This window comes from Gobius niger, assembly GCF_951799975.1.
Source record: "Gobius niger genome assembly, chromosome: 23".
Classification (NCBI taxonomy): Eukaryota; Metazoa; Chordata; class Actinopteri; order Gobiiformes; family Gobiidae; genus Gobius; species Gobius niger.
The window spans coordinates 3,647,453-3,670,325 of NC_136874.1; the positions used below are offsets into that span (position 1 = coordinate 3,647,453).

Below are 22,873 nucleotides of genomic sequence, written 5' to 3' on the forward strand. Positions count from 1 at the left end.
TCCCTAAAGGTTTCGAGTTTGGAATCTAAAAGTTCTTCATCTTCTTCATCGAGGAATTCTTGTCCCATTTTGACCTCTCTCTCTGCCTCCCTGTCGAGAACCCCTGCCCTATCGCGTTCCTCTCTCTCTCTTTCCATCTCCGACCTATCGCAGGATCTTATTCTGGGGTTGGAGTCTTGTGTTTCTCTGTCAGTGTCGGAAATATCTTCAGAAGGTGGGGTCACGGTTCTGGACTCAGGCTTGTCCAGCTCTTTCAAGAATGCTTGCGATGTGCTTGGCCTTTCCTGATCAACATTTTCAGATCTTGCTTCAGGTATGAAGTCTGTCAGTTTTACGTCCGTTGCTAGTTTGTGATTCTTGTCGTCCTCTGCCTCTTGAGACTCTAAATCCTTCGAACTGATACAGGCTTCCTCTGCAGAACTGCTATCCCTAAAGATTTCGAGTATGGAAGCTAAAAGTTCTTCATCTTCTTCATCGAGGAAGTCTTCAGAAGGTGGGGTCACGGTTCTGGACTCAGGCTTGTCCAGCTCTTTCAAGAATGCTTGCGATGTGCTTGGCCTTTCCTGATCATCATTTTCAGATCTTGTTTCAGGTGTGAAGTCTGGCAGTTTTACGTCTGTAGCTGGCTTTTGATTCTGATTTCCCTCTGCCTCTTGAGACTCTAAATCCTTCAAGCTGATCCGAGCTTCCTCTGCAGAACTGCTAGTCGAATGGGTTTTGGGTATGGAATTTGAAAGTTCTGCATTTTCTTCATCGATGATTGCTGCCCATTTTCCTTCCGCAATCTCTCTCTTCACCACTCTGATGAGTTCGAGAGCCTCTGCAATAACACGTTCGTCGCTCTGACTTTCTGTCTCCAACCCACACCAGAATCCTCTTCTGGGGTTAGAGCCTTCATCTCCTTCAGTTCCAGAGTCAGGCTTATCTGTCTTTTTCAGGAAAGCCTGCGATGTGCTTGGCCTTTCATGATCCACATCAGATCTTGCTTCAGGTGTGAAGTCTGGCAGTTTGCCGTCCGTAGCTTGTTTGTGATTGTTTTTTCCCTCTCCCTCTTGAGACTTTAAACTGTTACACGCTTCCTCTGCTGAACTGCCAGCCGAATGGCTTTCGAGTATGGAATCTAAACATTCTGCAGTTCCTTTATCGATGAATGCAGGCCATTTTCCGTTATCTGTCTTCACCTCTGTAATGACGTTGAGATTCTTAAAGAACTCCGAGCTATTGAAATCAGAAATCGAATTGTCCTCTTCCGACTCTGACGATTCTGTGGAGCTGGAGGCTGATGTTCTTTCGTCTGAGTTTGACGCCTCTTCCTTTGGTCTGAGCGTCTTGCGTGTCCGCTTTTTGCGAAGCTTACGTGAGCTTGTTGAATTGTCACTTTCCTTGCGTGAGCTTTGTAGAGCTTGCTTGGGACTGTCAGATTGAGTCTTTATGGGACTGTCAGATTGAGTCTTTGTGGGACTGTCAGATTGAGTCTTTGTGGGACTGTCAGATTGAGTCTTTGTGGGACTGTCAGATTGAGTCTTTGTGGGACTGTCAGATTGAATCTTTGTGGGACAGTCAGATTGAGTCTTTGTGGGACTGTCAGATTGAATCTTTGTGGGACAGTCAGATTGAGTCTTTGTGGGACTGTCAGATTGAATCTTTGTGGGACAGTCAGATTGAGTCTTTATGGGACTGTCAGATTGAGTCTTTATGGGACTGTCAGATTGAGTCTTTGTGGGACTGTCAGATTGAGTCTTTTTGGGACTGTCAGATTGAGTCTTTGTGGGAGCGTCAGATTGAGTCTTTGTGGGACAGTCAGATTGAGTCTTTGTGGGACTGTCAGATTGAGTCTTTGTGGGACTGTCAGATTGAGTCTTTGTGGGACTGTCAGATTGAGTCTTTATGGGACTGTCAGATTGAATCTTTATGGGAGCGTCAAGTTGAGTCTTTGTGGTTTCGGGATTCCCCAAAACCGGGAAGTCACCTCGTGAGGGCCTCAGCGACAGTGCTGGTTTATCTTCCTTGACTTTGTTTAAAACTGGGACTACAGGTGAGATAAACTGAGCTGGATTGGTTAGAATCTGAGCTGACATGACGGGAGCGCTTTCCAAAGTCATCTTCTGCTTGTTCAAATCTCGCAGGTCACGAACGTCTTGACTTAAACTTTTTACTTCACTGTGAATGTTGCAAACAACGGTCTCAATGTTGCTTATCATCTCTGCTTTCTCTGCGTTACTTGCACTTTTCAGCTGTTCAAGAACGACATTATTCGTTTCCAGTTTCTGCTCCAGATCTGTTTGACGGTCTTCAAGCTGTTTAGTGGTTGTGTTTTGGTTTTCCAGGCTTGCGATCCGGGCGTCAAAATCCATCTTTTGAGCGGCCAGCTGGTTGATCATCTCTTGATGTGCGTCCTGTTGTGATTTCATCTGCTCTTTCTGCAAACGCTCAACTCTTAAGATGACTTCAGTCAGCGTTTCATACTGTGTTGTGAGCGTTTCCGGTGTCGATATTATTCTCACATTAGGAGTAACGTCGACATATCGAGAGGTCTCATTGGTCCAGAACCAATCCTGTCCCGGGCCGTCGTCTTTGACCTCTTTGTAGACCTGTACCTTTAGATCTGAGATCTTGTGGCTTCCAGGAATAGATATCAAAGTCGCCATTGTTCAAGTGAACACCAAACCAAAGTTTTTTTCTGCTGATAAACTGTGATTTTGCACAGGGGTTTCTAATTAATTCTGCTTCAGAGGAACACCAGAGTGGCTCCCCTGATGGTTCCCAAGCTAATGCTTGGACACCCCTGGTCTAAAACCAGCTAAAACGTGTGTCTACTGCCCCAGATTGCTAAAACGAAAATGGTTTATAGCTGTGGAGAATCACGGCCATGCATGACGTCAAAACGTTGGTTAAAACGTTGGACAGATAAGCCCTGTGCGCTGCGTTAGCTGTTCTGTTTGTGTCTGTGGATCAGTGAACCTTTGGAATGCGATGATGTCACATAGCAACCCAGGTATCCGCTCAGGGATTGGTCAATTAGGTCTGATGATTATGTCATCATCTAGAATGTGATTATGTCATCACCTTCCACAGTTACCATGGAGATCCGCCATCTTTGTAGCTGTTAGCATACATTTCCATTGACTAACATTAGCCAATGGAAATGGCTAAAAAGTGGGGAAAAAAGCAGTGGAACAGCTCCGTTAGCTGCTGAGTTACTGCTGGTAAATACAGCTAACTCACTGTGGTGTCCAAGTGTTTCAATGTGAACAATAACTCCAGTATTTTAACTTTTAAAATCTCCACTAGTTTACAATTGCTGCTAATCCCATAATACTAGCGATATGACGTCACATTCCCAAACTCTATACAGACGGCATCTCTGGAATCGCCCATATGGTCATGTTTAAGGGGGAAAACCATTTGGAGAAAAATCTAAATGTTCTCTATTCAAAAACCACTTTAACAAATGCTGAATTATGAATCGAGTTTTCTACTAAATAAAGATACAAAGACATGGAGAGGAGCAAAGTGGTTCAGCAGCCCATAAATACATAGATAAAGGAGAATGCTAACATAATGCTTCATTTTAACATTGTCATGTTCGAAGCATCCAGAGGCAAAATAAAGGAGTATTTCTGCCATATTACCATAACAAATGCTGAATTATGAATATATACTACTTGTTTTTTAGGGTTGTTTAGAAGTATATGAACCAGTTTTTCATCCATTTTTTTCCTTTCTATTTCCACCTTTTTTTTGTTGTTGATTTGTGTAAAGCCAAACCGGAGAATATGTGCTCGGACATTGTAAAGAATAAGAAAATACAAAATGTATTCTGGCCCACAGCCACTTTGTCACGTGACCAGGTGTTACTGAAAGAGGCTCCGACGCAGTGTTTCAAAGGATCTACTCCAGGAAGAGCGACACAAGCTCCGGAGCGCTGAGTTATTTGGCCTTCACTATTTTGAGGGACTATTTTCTAGCAGATCACTCCGCCGCTGCGTAGCTTATACAACCACGAAGCTGATGCTGCTCAAATATACCGTAAATGCTCTAATATAGGCCGGGGCCTTTATTTACTCAAGGGCATCTCGGACCAGGCCTTTATTGGAACCAGGCCACAATTAGAGACAGGCCTTTATTTCTATTTGAGCAAAACGGACGACCAGGAAAATGAAGAAAAACGAGATTTATGTCCATTTGCACCTAAAATATTAGGTTCATTTATTAAACATTTCAAACCCTCTCCCAGCGGCTGGAACATTGACGCCTTTTATTTTGTCGGGACAACAGGAAGTGTTTCGTTGCTGTTAGCGGAGCTTTGACATCAGTGTCACTGCAGGTTTCTGTTTCGTTTTTACCGCGGACCGGATTATTTGTTAGTTAATTAGTTAGTTAATTTATTTTCTTCGGTCATTATGAACATTTAATTCACATGTCACAAGTTTTCCAAAGATCTTAGACATTATACAATAAGAAAACACATACATTAAGATTTTAATCTAAATGATGCCTGACCGAAGGGGTTTAGGCTGAAGCCAAGACTTATTCTGCCTAACCCCTTTTACAACTGTGACTCTGTGTCCCAAGATGACACATTATACACTTTCTTTAATACCAACGATGGTAACGCTTTAGCACAAAACTTAAACTTCAACAAACAAAAATTATGCTATGTATCCTCGATCGACTTCTCTTCTAATGGTTTTCATTCAAGTGATCTATACTTCTCTATCATGTTTGACTTATATATTTTCTTAAATGCTTTAATAGTTTTGGAGCCTTAAGTTGAATAGATAAACCGTTTGTTGTTATCTTGTGTAAAAGGCGAGTTTAGACGGAGCGTTTGTGTTTGTGATCGATCATGAGACTGACCCGAGAGAAGACGAGACGCTCGCGCTGATGGGAGGAGTTATTTTGAGGCGTGGGACTGACCTGCACACGGAGCAGCTGGACGTGCTTTGAAGACGCGATGGTGACTTTATTAAAACCCTGGAGGGTCATAAACATTTGAATATGGTCACAGGAGGTTTGAAAAGTGGCTAAATCTGTGTCAAAGTTACGCTCGGATCAGCTCCTCCGCAGCGTCCCCCTCGGCCCGGGTTCCCGTTTGTTTACTTCCTGCACGTGAGTTTTCATTTACACCAGTATGAGACAAATTCCTAACATGGGGAATATTTCTACCGCTACAGTTTCTAATAAAAGCCCCGGCCTGTTTTAGAGACCGGCTTTAATTTGCCTCCGCCAGCCGCCAACCCGGCCTCTGTCAGAGACCCGGCCTCTGTCAGAGACCCGGCCTCTGTCAGAGACCCGGCCTCTGTCAGAGACCCGGCCTCTGTCAGAGACCCGGCCTCTGTCAGAGACCCGGCCGCTAATGGAATCCAGGCCAGTATTAGAGAATTTATGTTATCACACATGTGGTTAGTCTGGTGTTACAAGTGATTTGCCTCAGGTGCTCTGTGGAGCGGGTCAGACTGTTTTTAATGCAGGCTAGCTGATACCATAGACATGCGCTAGCCTTGCACTAGCCTAGCGCCACGAAACTCTTCAAACATAAGAACTGCATGAATTGCAAAAAAAGTATCTTCAGAAACCAGCAGCACTCTGGATAACTAGGCAATGAGGTCCTGAAACATCCCTTTAACTTTGTGGTTTGACCTTAAACTATCCGTGGGTGTTTGGTTTTGTTCGCTAAGCCTCCCCGCTGCTTTAAATCGAGACAGTTTTCCGTTTGTATCTTTCTCCACGTGTTGCCGTGTGTTCCTATGGGATTTTCCCGTTAATCCTCCAGTCGCTTTCACTTCCATCAGCTTTACACGTCCTCACAATAACGCGCGTCAACACTGATTTGTTGATAGCATCGAGACGGCTTCTTAGGACTTCTTAGCGAGCGGTGTGTGATGTTTTGGTGCATTGGAAAGATTGCCGGCTTTAAATGGAGCTATTAAATCCTAGCTTTGTGATATTATTGTATATTCTCTGTGCCTAGACAGGGCTCTTGTCCAGACCAGTGGTTTCAGTGCGTTATGACGAGCCGCAACCCCCAAAAATATTGTTTTTTAGTTGAGTTTTAGTCTTTTTGTGAACACAAGGGATCAATTATTGGCTAAATATTGCTAGCCGGGTTCTTTTTATATTTATGTACAGAGAAATGAGAGAATCACTACTTGAGTCTGTTAACCTCTTAACTCCCGCCTGAACCGAGAGGATCTTCTTCCTCACGTCATCAGATTTTTTTGCCATAATTTTTTTGTTGGGTATTCAACTCATTTTTGTAACTTTTTTGTCATTTTTTTGGGTCATTTTTTGTCACATTTTTGTCATTTTTTTGTCCATTTTTTATCCAAATGTTGTCATTTTTTGTCACATTTTTGTCAAATTTTTTGTCAATGTTTTCTCACTTTTTTGTCACATTTCCATCATTGTTTTCGTCTCAGTTTTGTTGCTATTTTCACAGCTTTTTTCCAGAAACTTTTGGACTGGGGTAAAGCCAAATGGGAGAAAATGTGCTCGGTTCAGGAGGGAGTTAAGGGGTTAAAATGACTGTTATCAGGTTGGGTAACACTTAATAAAAACTACATCTTATTTAGCCTGAATTCATCTTGACTTAACTACTTAACAATGAATATGTGAAGTATGTGAAGAACTATGCCTTATGAGTTAGCTATTTACTGTAGTAGTTAAGTAGTAATTTAGTGTTAGTCACACTTAAGTTGAAGATAAGATAAGCCTTTATTGATCTCACAATGGAGAACTTCACTTGTTATATTTATCTCTCAGAAACACTCAGGATAGGAAACAGTTTAATAGTAAATAGAAGTGTTTTATATACAATGACTACACAAACTTAAGGGGGAAAAGGCAGTGCATAAAGGTTGATAAAGTGACTCATATATTGCAGATTATTGCACATGACACTTTACAGTTTTGTTGTTCAGTCTGACAGCAGTGAGGATGAAGGACCTGCTCCTTCTTGCACTGAGGGTGCCTCAGTCTGCCACTGAAAGAGCTGCTCAGCTCCTCTACAGTCCCATGCAGTGAGTGAGAGGTGTTGTCTTTCTTCACCTGAGAGCAACAGTGTAGCGTCTCGTTTGTCACGGTGTTGGTGCGGTTTAGACACATTTTGGAAGCATTTTCGTCTCCTTTTTTGTTGCTTTTTTGTCGTGTTTGCATCACTTTTTTGTCACTTTCCCGGCATGTTTTTGTCATTCTTTGTCACATTTTTTGTGTGTTTTATTCTTGTTTTCAACGCTTTTTTTCCAAGAAGCTAGATTTGATTTGTGTAATGCCAAACTGGAGAACGTGTGCTCGGTTCAGGTGGGGGTTAAGAGGTAAATCATGTTGAAATGACAGTTTGAACACCAGTCACCAGTAGCAAATCCATAAAGCCTAAGTGTTTGCTAAAGTAGTGCAGTCCGGGGGGGGTGGGTGGGTCAATGGGCCTGATTTTGTGTGTCAAAACGCAAACTATAGCGTAACCTTTTGACGCTGTAGCTCTTTTTCTCTCGAGACATGAACATTGTTTTGCCTGTGATGGGGTAAATAAATGTTTTAGTGTGAACTGAGAGAGCCTATAATGCTTAAGGAATTGGTAGGTGTTGTCCATGATGGAGGTGAGCTTGGCTAATACAATCCTGTCCCTCCACAGAGTCATAAAAGTGAAGGCATTTTAATATGGAGTTTAAAAATGTTCAAATAAAGTCTTCCTCTCCCTACATGTTCCAGCCATCTCCTAATGTGTAGAATGCCTCTAAAATCCTGCACTGTCACTCAAAAAGGTGTTAATTCGGGTCTGAAGTGCCGTCATGCACGAGCTTAATATAGAAGCTGCAGTTACACGTATGACCTGAGGTGGCAGTAGTGAGCATAAAATGGCCAACTTGTCTCTTTAAACCCTTAACTCCCACCTGAACCGAGCACATTTTGCTCCAGTTTGGCTTTACCCCAGTCCAAAAGCTTCTGGAAAAAAGGTGAGAAAATTGCGACAGAACTGAGACGAAAAACAATGATGAAGATGTGACAAAAAAGTGAGAAAACGTAGACAAAAAACTGACAAAAAAATTGTCAAAAAACTGGCAAAAAATGTACTAAAATTTGACCAAAAAAATTGTGAAAAAATTACAAAATGTGACAAAAAAGTGAGAAAACTGACGAAAAATGGACAAAAAATTTACAAAAAATGATGAAAAAGTGATGGAAAAATGGCAAAAATGTGACAACAAAAGGACAAATGTGACAAAAAGTGACAGAAAATTTACAAAAAAGTTACAAAATGATGGAAAAAAAATGTGATGACGTGAGGAAAAAAGATCCATTTAGATGAGTTTTGTAGATCTTAGCTTTCAAATGAGGTGTTACACTGGCCTACAGGGTTTGGGTAAAGCTGACCTGGAGAAAATGCTCTCGGTTCAGGCGGGAGTTAAGAGGTTAAGTGTTAATTCATCCTCTTCCCTTTGGTTTCTTTCTGGTTTCTTCCCCTTTTGCTCCGACCTGAACTTTCTAGATTACGTTGCGTCATAGGAGACACTGTCCTGAAGCAGGGGTGCCCAAAGTGCGGCCCGGGGCCCAATCTGTGGCCCTCCATGCTGTATACAAGCCAATTACTGGGTCTCAGGTGACATCACGGCGTCCTAAAGGTCTATAGTATTAAACAGAGGACATGCATGTGGACATAACATGCAGGATACGTCCACTTCATCCCAAATCGAGACGAAGAGTCCCCAAAGTCGCCCTGCACCTTCACTGCAGCAGGTCCAAACCCAGATGAATAAAAGCATAAGCGTCCTGTATGAAGCGCTCTCCCCCGGCAGAGGGATTTGTGTCTTTGATTGACGGCTCGGCGCCGGTAATGTAGGCCAGGCACGCTGTTAGCTTCCAGACGAGATAGCATCGCTCGGCGCCTTTAGCACGCCACGCCGGATTTGCAACACATCTACCTCCCATTTCACTCATGACTTGGGGCTTGCGAATCCATGAAAATAGTTGACACCGTTTTCTGGACTTATTTAAATATTTCATCTCCCCGGTTTGATAAAAAAAAGGGGGGGAAAAGGGGGAAAAGGGGGGGGATTTGAATCAGAATCGACGTAACTAAGACTTAACGAGGAGTAGGTTTAAATCAGGATCGTGTGAGGGCTTCTGGTTTGTTTAAAAACAGAAAAAAAATCTTAAAAGAAATCATCCCTGGGGAGGCGGCGCTCGGGGGGGTAATGGTATCTTAGCCCCGTCTTCGGCGAACGCGCTCAGACGTGAAATTAAAGCCAAGAGTGTGTCATAATCCCGGCTCGCACGGGGAGCCCGAGCACCCGGAGGGAAACGGGGAAACCAGGCTTTTAAAGCGTACTTAATGTGGTGGAAGAGGACGCGGAGGGGGCGAGATAAGGTCGAGGAGGGAGGACGGAGGAGGCGAAGGAAGCGAGGGGGGGACATTCAATTAAGGAGTGATAACCTGTGTAATTAAGGAGGTATCGGCGCACAGTCCTTCAGGTTTCTATGGGTGGAATTATCTTAACTCCCGCCTTAACCCAGGTTTACCCAAATCTAGAAGCTTCTCGACTGGGGTTTACAGCCTAGAGACCTCATTTGAAAGCTCAGGCCCACAAAAGTCATCTAAGCTTCTTTTGATTGTCACGATTTGTGCAGAAAAAAACGCAATGAAAACGTGTTGAAAATGTGAGAAAAGAAGCAATGAAAATGTGGTAAAAAAATCCACAACAAAAACCATTAAAACGTGATGACAAAAAATGAAAATAAGGAAATATTGTGTTTAAAAAATTGGGAAAAAATGCCAAAAAATGGGAATAATTCTGGAAAAAAAGTGGGTGAAAATTTGGAGAAATTGTGTTTAAAAAATTGTGAAAAGTGGAAAACAAAATGGGAATAATTCTGCAAAAAAATTGGTGAAAATATTGAGAAATTCTGGTAAAAAATAAGGAAAAAGATGTTTTTAAAATGTGGAAAAAATGCAAAAAAAATAAAAAAAATTCTGCAAATAATTACTGAAAATTTGGAGAATTTTTTGTTAAAATATGGAAAACATTTGTTTAAAAAATGGGGGGAAAATTTTCAAAAAAGCAAAAAAAAAAAGGGAATAATTCTGAAAAAAGTGGGTGATAATTGGGAGAAATTCTGGTAAAAATAAGGAAAAATTGTGTTTAAAAAAATGCCAAAAAAGTCCCCAAAAAAGGGAATAATTCTTGAAAAAAAGGTGGGTGAAAATTTGGAGAAATTGTAGAAAAATTGTGTTTAAAAAATTGGGAAAAAATGGAAAACAAAATAATTCTGCAAAAAAATTGGGGAACATTTTGAGAAATTCTGGTAAAAAATAAGGAAAAAGATGTTTTAAAAATGTGGGAAAAATGCAAAAAAAAATTGAATGATTCTGCAAATAATGACTGAAAATTGGGAGATTTTTTTTGTTAAAATACATTTGTTTAAAAAATGGGGGGAACATTTTCAAAAAAGCAAAAAAAAAGGGAGTAATTCTGAAAAAAAGTGGGGGAAAATTGGGAGAAATTCTGGTAAAAATAGGGAAAAATTTGGAAAAAATGCCAAAAATAATGGGAATAATTCTGGCAAAAATGGGTGAACATTTGGAGAAATTGTGGTAAATGGGGTAAAGAAAAGAAAGGGAAACCAATCAAGTCACTTCCTGTATTGCTGTCCCTGGACCAACAGCATCAACACTTGTCGTACCTGTGCTTTAGTGTTTGATGTCGACTCTATAACTAGATTAAAGTCAGAATCTGTGCTTTCAGTTTTTGCAGCAATGAAGCAAAGGCTAAATCTTGATGCATTTGTCTTCCATGTTTTGGGATTAGATTTGCGATCTTCTGCTTTTACAAGTCAAGACTGATTTCACATGGCACATTTCAAACACGCCTCAGGTTGAATCTAAGATGGCTCCCGTTTTTTTCCTCCAGCCTGCGAACAAAAAGTAGGGCATCTCTCCCCCAAAACTGGCAGCAACACATTCACAGATTTAAGAGACGACTGGAAACTGCAAAAGCGATACAAAATCCAGCGGCCATTTTGATTGACCTTGTGTTCTGTGATTCAGGCACTGAGGGTCTCGGCTTCACCGTGGTCACGCGCGACATCCTGGTCCACGGCCCGGGCCCCATCCTGGTCAAGAACATCCTTCAGAGAGGGGCGGCCGTGAAAGATGGACGACTGCAGCCTGGAGACCGCATCCTGGAGGTCAGAGGAGCACATTCACACAAACCCTCATGCAGACTCCAGTTAGAACCTCTCTCTCTGTGTCTGTCTCCAGGTGAACGGCGTGGACATGGCCGACCGCACTCAGGAGGAGCTGGTGGCCATGCTGCGCTCCACCAAGCAGGGGGAGGGCGTGTCTTTAGTGGTGGCCCGGCAGGAGGACATGTTCCTGCCACGAGAACTGGTGAGGCTGGAGGGGAGACACGCAGCAAACAAGACAAGCTTTGTTTAGCGATTTGATCTTCACCCTGAACATCTTAGTTTTAATGTCAGTAAAAACAGACGGAAAGGCTGTGGCTGAGATGATGCTGGAATACAAATACGCTCATTTATTTCAGCAGCGGCTAAAAACGTATGTGACAAAACTTAAGCCCCGTTTTCTCAAAATGAGGCCACGGAATCTCAGTGCATGTTAATGAACAAGGCACACGGATTGTTTACTCTTGTTCATCCTGGCCTATTGTACATGTTTTAGTGGTAGGGGAGACCGGAGTACCTGGAGGAAACCTACACAGACACGATGAGAACATGTAAACTCCACAGAAAGGCCCCGTCCAGGTGGGAATCGAACCTGGACCTTCTCGCTGTGAAGCACGAGCTCTAACTGCTCGGCCACCGTGCCGATACAGTATTTATATTGTTTTGCAATATATCACAATACGTTTTATTTATTTGATCCAAACAGTACATGGGACTCATGCTAAACCTGCTGTGGCAGCCTTGCGATAATTTCCATCCGTTGTCCCACAAACACATTTAAACATGAGAGGAAACTTTTGAAATGTGTCAAATCTGCCATTTGCAGTTTTCAAAATATTTCACTCAAAGAGTGAGTGATTTATATTTCATATAACCTTTGGAAACTCAGCTTTTGATGGGTCGTGGGGGCAGCTGTTGGACCTTTTGGCTCCTCCTGCAGGTGGTGGGTCCACAGAAGGACAGGCCATGAGGCTCATGGTTCTAAACAGGCCTGTTGGTCTCTCATAAGGGGCTTCTGAGCTCCTCTTTGTCTGACCCATCACCCAGGACCTGTTTGCCATGGGACATTAGAGCCCGGAATTCAGGTGAGGAGCCCAAAAGGAAGGATCATTCGGGCGCTCAAACCCCTCCACCACGTTAAGCGGTTCCAGGAGGGGTTATTCTAATCAAATCAATCTAATTAAACTTTATTTGTAAAGTGCTTTTCACACTGAGAAGTATCACAAACTGCTTTACAGATTACAACCATTCACCATTCAAGTATTTAAAGGTCAAGTTTGCAGTTTGTTATAATGACGTGTGTCGTATCAGTGGCTCTCTGTATCAGGAAACATTTTGTGTTGCAACAAAAGTGTATCATAGTCTGATCTATTGAACCTCATGACGGCAGTGTCTCGCCTTAAAGGGACATGTTACAGTAAGTCTTTATTTTAACCATGTTGTGATGTTGTTCCCTCTTCAAAAACACAGCTCTTTATGATGTGTATTCCCTAGATTTGATTTCATACTGGACAGAGCCCTAATGTATCCTCATCATTCAAGTCCATCACAGAAACGGCAAAAGAAATATCATTGTGCTAAAATTAAGTCCATAAATGACGCTTTACATTTGATTCCAGCGGACTTGACATTTATGTACGTTTTTAAACTCTTGACAGATTTTTTTTCACTCCTCAATAGCTCATTCGGAAACTAAACAAGATCCTCTCTGAGAAAAATAAAACCATACATTTATCCATTCTGTAGATTTAGTTGAAAACATAGTAACTTTGAGCAGGTTTCCCTCATCTCCGTGCTCCACATTTCCGCAGAGAGAGGCGTCTTTCGTGCGGGTCTTTTGAAGCGACGGAAAGGGACTGATCCCCCACAGAGGATGCGGCGTCTCGCCTTTCGTCGCCTGTCCTGTGTTTTACGGGGGAAACGGTGGCGCTCGCCCTTTGACCCCGGGGCAGGTAGACGGTGGCGTTGCCCCCGCGCCGCCTGGACGTGCCCGCGGGTCCCTCTTCCTTTAGCCCGGCTGTGTCAACACGCCAGCGCGGGGCAGGAAGCCGGGGCGGACGGCGGGAGCGTGGGTTTGTTTTTCCACGCGAGGTGTTTATGGGCCAAACAAAGGGGAGGAAAAAGCAGCTCTGGCATAAATATACAGCCCAGATGAGGCAGTTCTGAGTTGTATCTGTGGAGGCTAAACCTGCTTTCAGCCACTTCAGAGATGAGGTTTCAGTGGGCACACCTTAACCTCTTAACCCCCGCCTTAACCCAGCACATTTTCTCAGTTAGGCTTTACCCAAATCTGAAATCTTCTTGAAAAAAGTGTCAAAATAGCTTACTGAAAAGTAGGGATCCGATACTGGTACTGGATTTTGGAGCCGATACTGAACAAAATATGATATCGGGTATCGGCTACAATGCTATGATACTTAACCGATACCAGTTCTGGCTCTCAACGCCTTAAAAACACAACTTTTACCACATGTTAGTGAATAGATTGAGTTAGTTTTAACCTCCAAATGTATGTGGTAAAAATAAGGAAAAATTGTGTTTAAAAAATTGGGGAAAAATGCAAAAAAATGGGAATAATTGTGGAAAAAATGTGTGAAAATTGGAAGAAATTGTGGTAAAAAGAAGGAAAATTGTGTTTTAAAAAATGGGGAAAAAATGTTTAAAAAAATGCAAAAAAGAGGGAATAATAATAATACGTCTCAACGCCTTAAAAACACAACTTTTACCACATTGAAGTGAATATAGTCAATCGCTGAGTTAGTTTTAACCTCCAAATGTATGTGGTAAAAATAAGGAAAAATAGTTTTTAAAAAATTGGGGAAAAATGCAAAAAAATGCAAAAAAAGGGAATAATTCTGGAAAAAAATTGTGAAAATTGGAAGAAATTGTGGTAAAAAGGAGGAAAGTTGTGTTTAAAAAAATGGGAAAAAATGTTTAAAAAAATGCAAAAAAAGGGAATAATAATTAGTCTCAACGCCTTTAAAACACAATTTTTGCCACATCTAAGTGAATATAATCAATCACTAAGTTAGTTTTAACCTCCAAATGTATGTAGTAAAAATTTGGAAAAATTGTGTTTAAAAAATTGGGAAAAAAGGGGAATAATTCTGGGAAAAAATGTGAAAATTGGGAGAAATTGTGGTAAAAAGAAGGAAAAATTGTGTTTAAAAAATGGGGATTTTTTTTAATAAAAAATGCAAAAAAAGGGAATAGTAATAATACGTCTCAACGCCTTAAAAACACAACTTTTGCCACATCTAAGTGAATATAATCAATCGCTGAGTTGGTTTAAGCCTCCAAATGTATTTTTGATCGCCGCGTGAAATGCAGCGGTTAGCATCAGTATGCTAAAGCTAGCGGGAGCTAATGCTAATGCTAACGGAAACTTATCAAGGCTGGGTCAGAAACATAGATATAATAATTAGAGATAGATTAATACCTATTCAGCCCCATTCATAGAAAAGGTCGTGTGTGAACCTTAATGGCCGCTCAGTCTCCTCCTGTTCCTTAAAAGGGCAAAAAGGCGGGAAGCCCTGCACTCACGGGGGGGCGGAGCCTCTACAGAGCTCCAGAGCTTGATTGCCAGTCATTACACTGAAAATGCTTCCAAATTTCTGGCTGATAAACAAAAACCAGCGTGGTTAAAAATACTTCACCTCCCCCATCGTGGTCTCATGGGTCACATGGGTCATAGCAATTTTTAGAAAAAGAAAAACTGTTTGGAGCCAGACTTTTAAGCCGTTCTTGGGACGTTTGAAGTCCCATTACAATCAATGCTTCCAAGTGTCTCTTGGAGTCGCCCCTGGCCACAAGGGGGCGGCATTACAGCAATGTCAGCTCCCGCCATAAGGACCATAGAGAAGCACGTTCCTCGCCCATTGCTCAGAAAACTTTGATAGAAATACCAAAAAGCTGGAGCTATTCTGACTCCTTTTTTTGGATTGTACTTTTGTAATAACTCCCCCAAAGTGCCACACTATAATTTAGGTATGGAAGAATTTTAGATCATAAATAATACTTTCAGCTGGTTTATTTACTGGTGTTAAAGAATTAATTTCCCCTTCAAATTGGGGCCTCTCAGCAAATGCCCAGCTGTGCATAAAAAATGTGTTTGGTTAATGCGCGTAGCAAGTGCTTAAATATTACGTTTTCGTGCAGGGAAAGGACAAATAGTGTCTGACATTACAGCTACAACATCGACCGCGTGAACTAAAGCTGTAGAAACATTCTCGTGGACATATCGTTTTTATCATTTCCGACTGGAATTGGCTCAACACGATCTTTTCCATCGACTCAAAAGCAGTGATTTAAATTTTAACAAGGCCTCAGGGACCAGGCATCAAATCTCTTTATTCATCTCATATAGATCCAGGGAGCGGCGCTTATGTCCCCGCAAGAGGAACGTTTTCACCGGCAATTTGCATAAAAGGTGCTGGTTCATTATGCATTCAGCCGCGGCTCATAAATATACATAAATTAATGCGAGGTGTTTGTACAGAGGAAGTGTTTGTAAATGCAGAGGTCACCGGTGTTTGTTGACCGAGGGCGCAGTGACGGGATGGGCCAGCAGGGGGCAGCGTGACAGTGTTTCACCAAAGCAAAGAACTGGACCTTAATGTTACGGCCAGGTCTTTCACGAATAGTTTATTAAATGATATTGATATTGATATTAACAGTTATTTTGGTAACAGATTAATAGCTTGGCTGTGAGAGGTGAATGTTATTTTTTTTTCAAACTTTTCCCACGTGAAGTTAAAATGGCGCCGTTTGAGAGCGTGTTAATGGAGTGAACTTTAACCCCTAAACCCCCACCTGAGCCGAGCACACTTTCTCCAGTTTGGCTTTACCCAAATGTGATGAAAATGTGACAAAAATGTATGAAAATAAGACGGAAATTTGACAAAAAATGTGAAAAAAATGGACGAAAATATGAAAAAAAGTGACAAAAAATGTGATGAAAAATAAAAAAAATAAAAAAAATGTGAAGAACATGTATGAAAATACGACAAAAAATTGGAAAAAATATGACAAAAAATGGACGAAAATGTGAAAAAAAATAAAAAAAGTGATGAAAATTTTGAGAAAATCGAAAAAATGTGAAAAAAAAGTGAAAAAAATTTGAATTTTTCTTTTTTGACGAAAATATGAAAAAAATGTGACAAAAAATTTGATGAAAAAAAATAAAATAAATAAAAACATGTGAAAAACATATATGAAAATGTGAAAATAATTGACAAAAATGTGATGAAAATCTGAATAAAATGTATGAAAATGTGACAAAAATGTGGAAAAAAAAGTGATGAAAAATGTGAAGAAAAAAAAGACAAAAATGTAAAAAAAAAAATGAAAATACTACGAAAATGTGACAAAAAATTCGAAAAAATGTGACAAAAAATGGACAAAAATGTGGAAAAAAAAGAAAAAAAAAGTGATGAAAAATTTGGGGGGAAAAAATGACAAAAATGTGAAAAAAATAATGAAAATGTGACAAAAAATGGGGGAAAAAAAAATATGGACAAAAAATGGACGAGAATGTGGCAAAAATTTGAAAAAAAAAAGTGAAATTAAAAAAATGGACGGAAATGTGAAAAAAATTGACGAAAATACAACGGAAATGTGATACATTTTTTTGGGGAAAAAAAGAGTAACAGAAAAGTGACCCAAAAAGCAATGAAGAGAAATGTCAAAAAAGTGACTACAATGCTACAGGAACTCAAGGGAAACGATCTGTTTAAATGACTTGTTCTTCTTTTAGATTTGAGCAAAGCTGAACTGGAGAAAATGCACTCGGTTAAAGCTGGGGTTAAGAGGTTAAACTACAACTTCATTATCACAGCATTGATCCTCCACGCTTTGCTGATTCTTCTTTACAAACCACCGTTTTTCCTCCGTCACGGCGTCTCTTGCTGCTGTAATCTGAATTCTCGCTCATAACACGAGGTAAACCAGTTCGCATTCCACCTCCTTTGCTGCTCCGCCGCTTCAAACGCCACATTTCTCTGCTCTCCTTGTCATTGAGCTTTTATCTCCGTTTTCTCGGCGTGCGTTTCCGTGTGAGGAGAGTTCTGGAGAGCCCATTGATTCAACACAATGGCCCGTATTGATGTTTCTGGCCGACAGCGCCGCGCGGCTCTCGCTAAAACACTCTCCGCTCTCTGGCAGCGAAAGGATAACATAAAAGCCACTCCAATTAGCCCCAACATGGAGATACTGCAGATATTTTTTAATTAAATGATATGTTTGAGAGGAGTCAGCGATTTTACTTTTCACTTTTCACTTCCCGACGTTGGTCCCGGCTCCGCTTTAGGTCCGGCGCTCGGTTCAAAGAGTTTACGTATAGTTTTTTGTTGTTGAAACGGGTGCCAAGGACAGGATGGCAGGTCAGCCCGCACATGTGTGACCCGCCCTGCCACTGCGTCCAGGGAGGGTTCACAGGATGCACGGTCCCCAAGCTCAAAGTGATGCCTCAGCTGATAGTTTTTGACCTGGGGCGCTGCAAATCAGGGTGTTGAACAACAGAAAGTGAGGGTTTTCACTGAGAGGGAGTTTGTCTTTCCTGCTTTTTTTGTTTTTAATAAGATAAAGCATTCCAGGCAATAAAAAAGGAGTTTAAACTGCTTTTCTTTTGGACAAATGCTTCCAAAACAGATGCAAAGTTCATAATTCCTCTTATCAGTACACTACAAAAACTACATCAAGCACGGATTTAAAGCAGAACTGAGTAAAAACTACACTGACAGAAAAGACAAAGGGACAGAGGGATATTGTTCATCCAATTACACATTTTTTTCACTCAAACTTGGCTGTAAATACTGTTTAAGTGGCGCTAGCCCGCAGTTAGCTTTGCCTGTTAGCCTGTTAGCTTCTTCTTCGTGATTCTATTAGTGTGTATCGCACCTCCGACCTGGAGGCAGCGAAGTTGCAAACATGGTTTTCTGGCCAGAGACACCAGGCGGAGAGGAAAGACCCCCCAATCATCCCATTAACACTTGTCATTTTTATTTATTTATTTCATTCAAAGTGATCTTATGCAAACACAATAAAACCGCCAACACAGTATGAGGAGAAGAACAAGTCTTATAATATCTGCCCCTTTTGTTACTTCACATTTTACACTTTACACTGTTGTCCATATATATATATATATTTACAGTATTAACAGATATTTTTGTATTCTATATTCAGTTTTCAATATATAAAATACAGAACCTTCGTATTCTTGAATGTTTACAAATGGTAAAAAAAACAAAAAAAAAGAAACAAACTGCCGTATTCATGTTTGTTCAGATCAAATATCCCACATTATTCATTTCCAAGTACTTCATACTTGTATTTCCCCCACAGGGACTACGGAAACTTCCTTTAACTAAAAAAGGGCAGAAAAAAACATGTTCCACGTTTTTCTTACCAATTTAAACCACCAAATTTTCCATATTTATTTTTCCCCCCTCATTTTCCTAGTGTTTGTCCCTATCACATTTTTCTAATTTTTTCCAAATTTCCCCCCCCCCAATTATTCCTGAATTGTAATTTTTTTTTTTTCAACTCGTGTTTCACTTTTCTTTTTGTTTTTCTTGTTTTTTTTTTAAATTTTGATGACCAACAGCATCACAACTCCAATATAAAGATTTATATTTCTTTTCGGTACTTACTATTGATACTTGCATTCCCCCCCCCCCCCCCCCCAATTTTACCTGAATTTACCCACATTTTTTCCACTTTTTATTTTTTTCAACATGTGTTTCACTTTGTTATTTATTTATTTTTTGTTTTGTTTACATTTTGAACAGCATCACAACTTCACTAAAAAGATTTATATTTCTTTTCGGTCCCTACTTCTGATCCTCCTACTCCTACTTTTTTTTTTCAAACTGTGGAATAATTTGGGGAAAATTGGGAGAAAACATTCCATTGCTCATATCTTGCTTTGAGCGGTTTTTCACTCATTTCTCCGGATCAGACCAAGAAAACTTAGCTTGTTTCAAACTGGCTCTAAGGCCTGAAATAAGAAAGTAAAACCGCCAATTTGAGACATTTAAACTAATCAAGATTGGCATTTCTTTGGAGTGTAAGAACTAGTTATTTTGAGTTGTGCAAACTTGATGGAGATTCGTGGACATGTGCAGTTGAAGCTTTCATTTCAGTGTTAAAAATTAAATGTTAATGCCCTAGATTTACAAGTTAAAGATGTAAAAAAAAGAGAGAAAAAAGCCAGTTTAGCCCAATAGGAGCCGATAAAGACACAAAAGTGACAAACTCTCTCGTCGCTAAATGGATTACTGTCCTTGTATCTCACCTCCTCGTCTCTTTACAGCTCATTATTGTTTTTATTACTTCCCATTCCTTCAGACCCGTCGGTGCGATCTGCTTATCTCGCTCCGTCTCACCGCGGGGCGAGGTGCGAGCGCAGAGGCATTAAGACAATTAATTGGCAGCTCCTCCGTCGCCGCCTCGTTGCCAGTTTTGTCTTGATTCCATCTTAATTGAATGTCGCTGGTGACGGTAATCCCGCTTTTCCAAACCGCCTCGTTTTAAAGTCACGGGTTACGAGAGGCTTTGTGTGTCGCACAGAGGTTCGGTCATGAAACGGAGGAGTCGAGGTCAAATCCTGGTCAAACGTCCGTCCTCATCAGGAACTACTTTACTTTAATGTGCTGCACTATTTAGGAGACAAGTGCACTACTGCTCAGTCTTAGGCTTTTTGGACTATAAAGTTTAGTCACTTTATAGTTATTTCTGAATGTGATAGTTTTCGTCTAGTTTTAGTCGACGAGAACTCAAAAGGTCTTAGTTGAAGAAACCTCAAAGTGGATAAGAACTCAAGAGGTTTAAGTCTAGGTTTAGTTTTAGTCAGTTTCATAAAAAGAAGTATTAGAAATGTGGACTAAGGTTGACAGATTGAACTAAGCTTTTGACCGACAGCAGATTCCACCACAAAAGACAGAAGTGCCCTTGTGAACATGGCGTTTCCCAAAAGCGGCTGCTCTCCTCGTTCTGTGGTCATCGCTTCAAGATTTTGTATTAACAGCACCGTCTACACATTGGTTCATCAACGGGCTTTCTGTGTTCATACGCTACGGGATTTAACTGGGGAAAAAACTATCCTGAGAAAAGATAAAGGGCCAGATCTTGTGGCGGCGCACGGGGCGGCGCAGGCTTTTGGCGAATTATTTTCTGAGTGGCGGCGCTATATGTGCCCTTCGCCTCCGCCACCTGTGAGGGGGCGTCACAAGAGGAGGTGACTGCACTGATGGAAACACGGCTGACATTCACTTCCTCGTTTACATTGCGCTGTCTTGCGTTCTTTCTTAAGCCTTAGGCTCTCACAGGTCAAACTAAAAACTTTATTTACCCCATCGTGAGCTAAACCATGTTCACGTCTCCAGAGAAAAAGAGCTACAGCGTCCGCTGTGGCGCGGATCGGCCGCGCTCGGCGTGAACGCGAAGCAAAACAAAAGCACATGTTCACCCCACACTCCCACACAACCACAAAACCACTCTCCTGGACGCGGAGTCGATCTGGTTGGAGGAAAATGTGTGTCTCCACCCACTTAAATGCGCTAAGTCTGGAGTGGCAAGATCACAAAGTGCTGCTACTGAGGCAAAATGTCACGCTATCGTCTGCGTTTTGATGCACAAGATGAATGAATGAATGAATGAATGAATGAATGTTTATTCGGTTACAAAAACATAAAACAAAAAGTACAGTATGTACTGCAAATTCGTCACAGACAAGGCGGGTAACCGAAAAGGTGTAGGCTGAAGCCGTGGCTTATTTTTCCTACCCTGTTTACAAAACAACAAAACAACATCTACCCATCAAAGACGTTACAAAAAAACAAATGTATACAATATATTATATATATATACATTCACACATATACAGTACACATTTTTTTTTCTTTACTAAAATAATAATATGGTAAATTGTAAATACAAATGCTTGTTTGTTTCTCTGTTCCAATTTATGCACAACAGTAATGCATGAGCTTAACTTAACCACATTTTCTTAGGCATTTTTTGTATATTTCTCAAAAATTAAGGTTTTAAACTGTTTTTTGAAATAATGAATGGAATTGCTCCTTTTAAGATCATTGTTGAGATTGTTCCACAAGTCGGCCCTATGTCTTATATCTTCATTTTGTCAGGGTTTAGTCCTTGTTTATTCCACAGCTTCATCGGTTTTAGTCGTGGCTTAACCCTGATTTATGCTTTTGTGATTTCTGTTGAATGCCGCTCGTGCCGTTAATCCCGCGCTCTCGCCCTCTCATTTGACAAAAGCCCTTCTGTCCAAACCCCCGCCCCCCTCCGCGCCCCCCTGAAGCTGAAAGAGAAATCAGCATTTAGCGAGAACATTTGGGCGCAGGAGGGTGGTCTCTTGTGGCTGAAAGCTTGTTAAAGAGCCATTATTGTCAGTAGAAAAGAGGAGTCAGGGTCCGAGCCGCCCCACGGGACCGGCCGGTCTCCAGGGAGCGCGGTCGAGTCCCGGGTTAGTTCTCGCTTTGGTCTGGTTTGGTCCTGATTAAGTTCTAGTTTCATTCCTGTGTGATCTTCAGTCAGTCAGTTACGTCTTCATGGGAAACATCTTTATCTTATGGCTTAAAATGTGCTTGAATCAAGGCAATTCATGCAGATTTTGATTAGGTTTGGGATGTGTTTGAATATGAGCCAATGGAAGAAGCATTAAAGGGACTACACAGAGTTTAAAAATGTTAAAATTAAGTATTTTCCTCCCACTACATGTCCCAGCAACGTCATATATTGTAGAATGAGCCCAGACCTGTTCACCACAACTGCCTCTAAAATCCTGCACTGTCACTCATGCACGAGCTTAATATAGAAGCTGCAGTTACATGCATGACCTGAGGTGGTAGTAGTGAGTATAAAATGGCCAACTTGCTTCTAGCCCCTTAAACTCGCTTAAAATGAAACAAAAAAGACGAGGAAATCATTGTTACGTTGGCAATAGTCCAAACCTACTCAGCAAAATCAGCACACATTTCAATATTTATAGGTTAGTCCAGTTTTAGAACTTGCCTTGCTCTTGGTTTACACAGGAACAGTTCAAAATGTAATAACAGTTTAACTGCAGTGTGTAATAAAGCCACATTCTGTCTTTTTTTTGGTAGCTACTCACTAGAGGTCGACCAATATCTTGTGGTTAGTGCCTTTACTGATGGAAAGTAAAGGCACTAACCTCTCATACAGCCGCTGCATCACTACAAGGACAAATACAAACCTTTCTGCATAAAAATGTTGCATAATGCACCTTTAAGCATGATAGGCTCTCACTGGTCAAACTAAAAACTTAATCAGCTTGTTGCACAATGTGGCTACGCTAGCTCCTCTGAGCTGAAGCTGTGGGCGCTAGTACTTCCTGTTCGTATTCATTTCCATTAAGATTAGCTCAGACCTGTGAGTTCCTGGTAGAAATATTTCCATTGAGGAGACGTTTATGTTTGTGAGGATCAGTGAGTTTGTCTTGAAGCTAAAGGCTAATTTAACCTCTTAACTCCCACCTGAACCGAGAGGATCTTTTTCCTCACGTCATCAGATATTTTTTTTTTCTTTTCATTTTTTCGTCAATTTTTTATCACATTTTTGTCACATTTTTTCCATATTTTGGTCATTTTTTTGTCACATTTTTTCCATTTTTTGTCAATTTTTTGTCAATTTCTTGCCACATTTTTGC

The 22,873-nt window shown here is 40.9% G+C and overlaps 1 protein-coding gene across 1 annotated transcript in view; it reads left to right on the plus strand.

The window, feature by feature from the left end:
* The window catches only part of LOC306981964 (partitioning defective 3 homolog B-like), a gene marked incomplete at its 5' end in the record, with an annotated part of 137,416 nt that overhangs the window by 97,868 nt on the left and 16,675 nt on the right, over positions 1–22,873 (plus strand). Inside the window, 2 exons of the mRNA XM_079581704.1 lie at positions 11,045–11,184; positions 11,258–11,386. Of these exons, the coding sequence (XP_079437830.1) occupies positions 11,045–11,184; positions 11,258–11,386 (269 nt within the window). The remainder of the gene's footprint in view (positions 1–11,044; positions 11,185–11,257; positions 11,387–22,873) is intronic.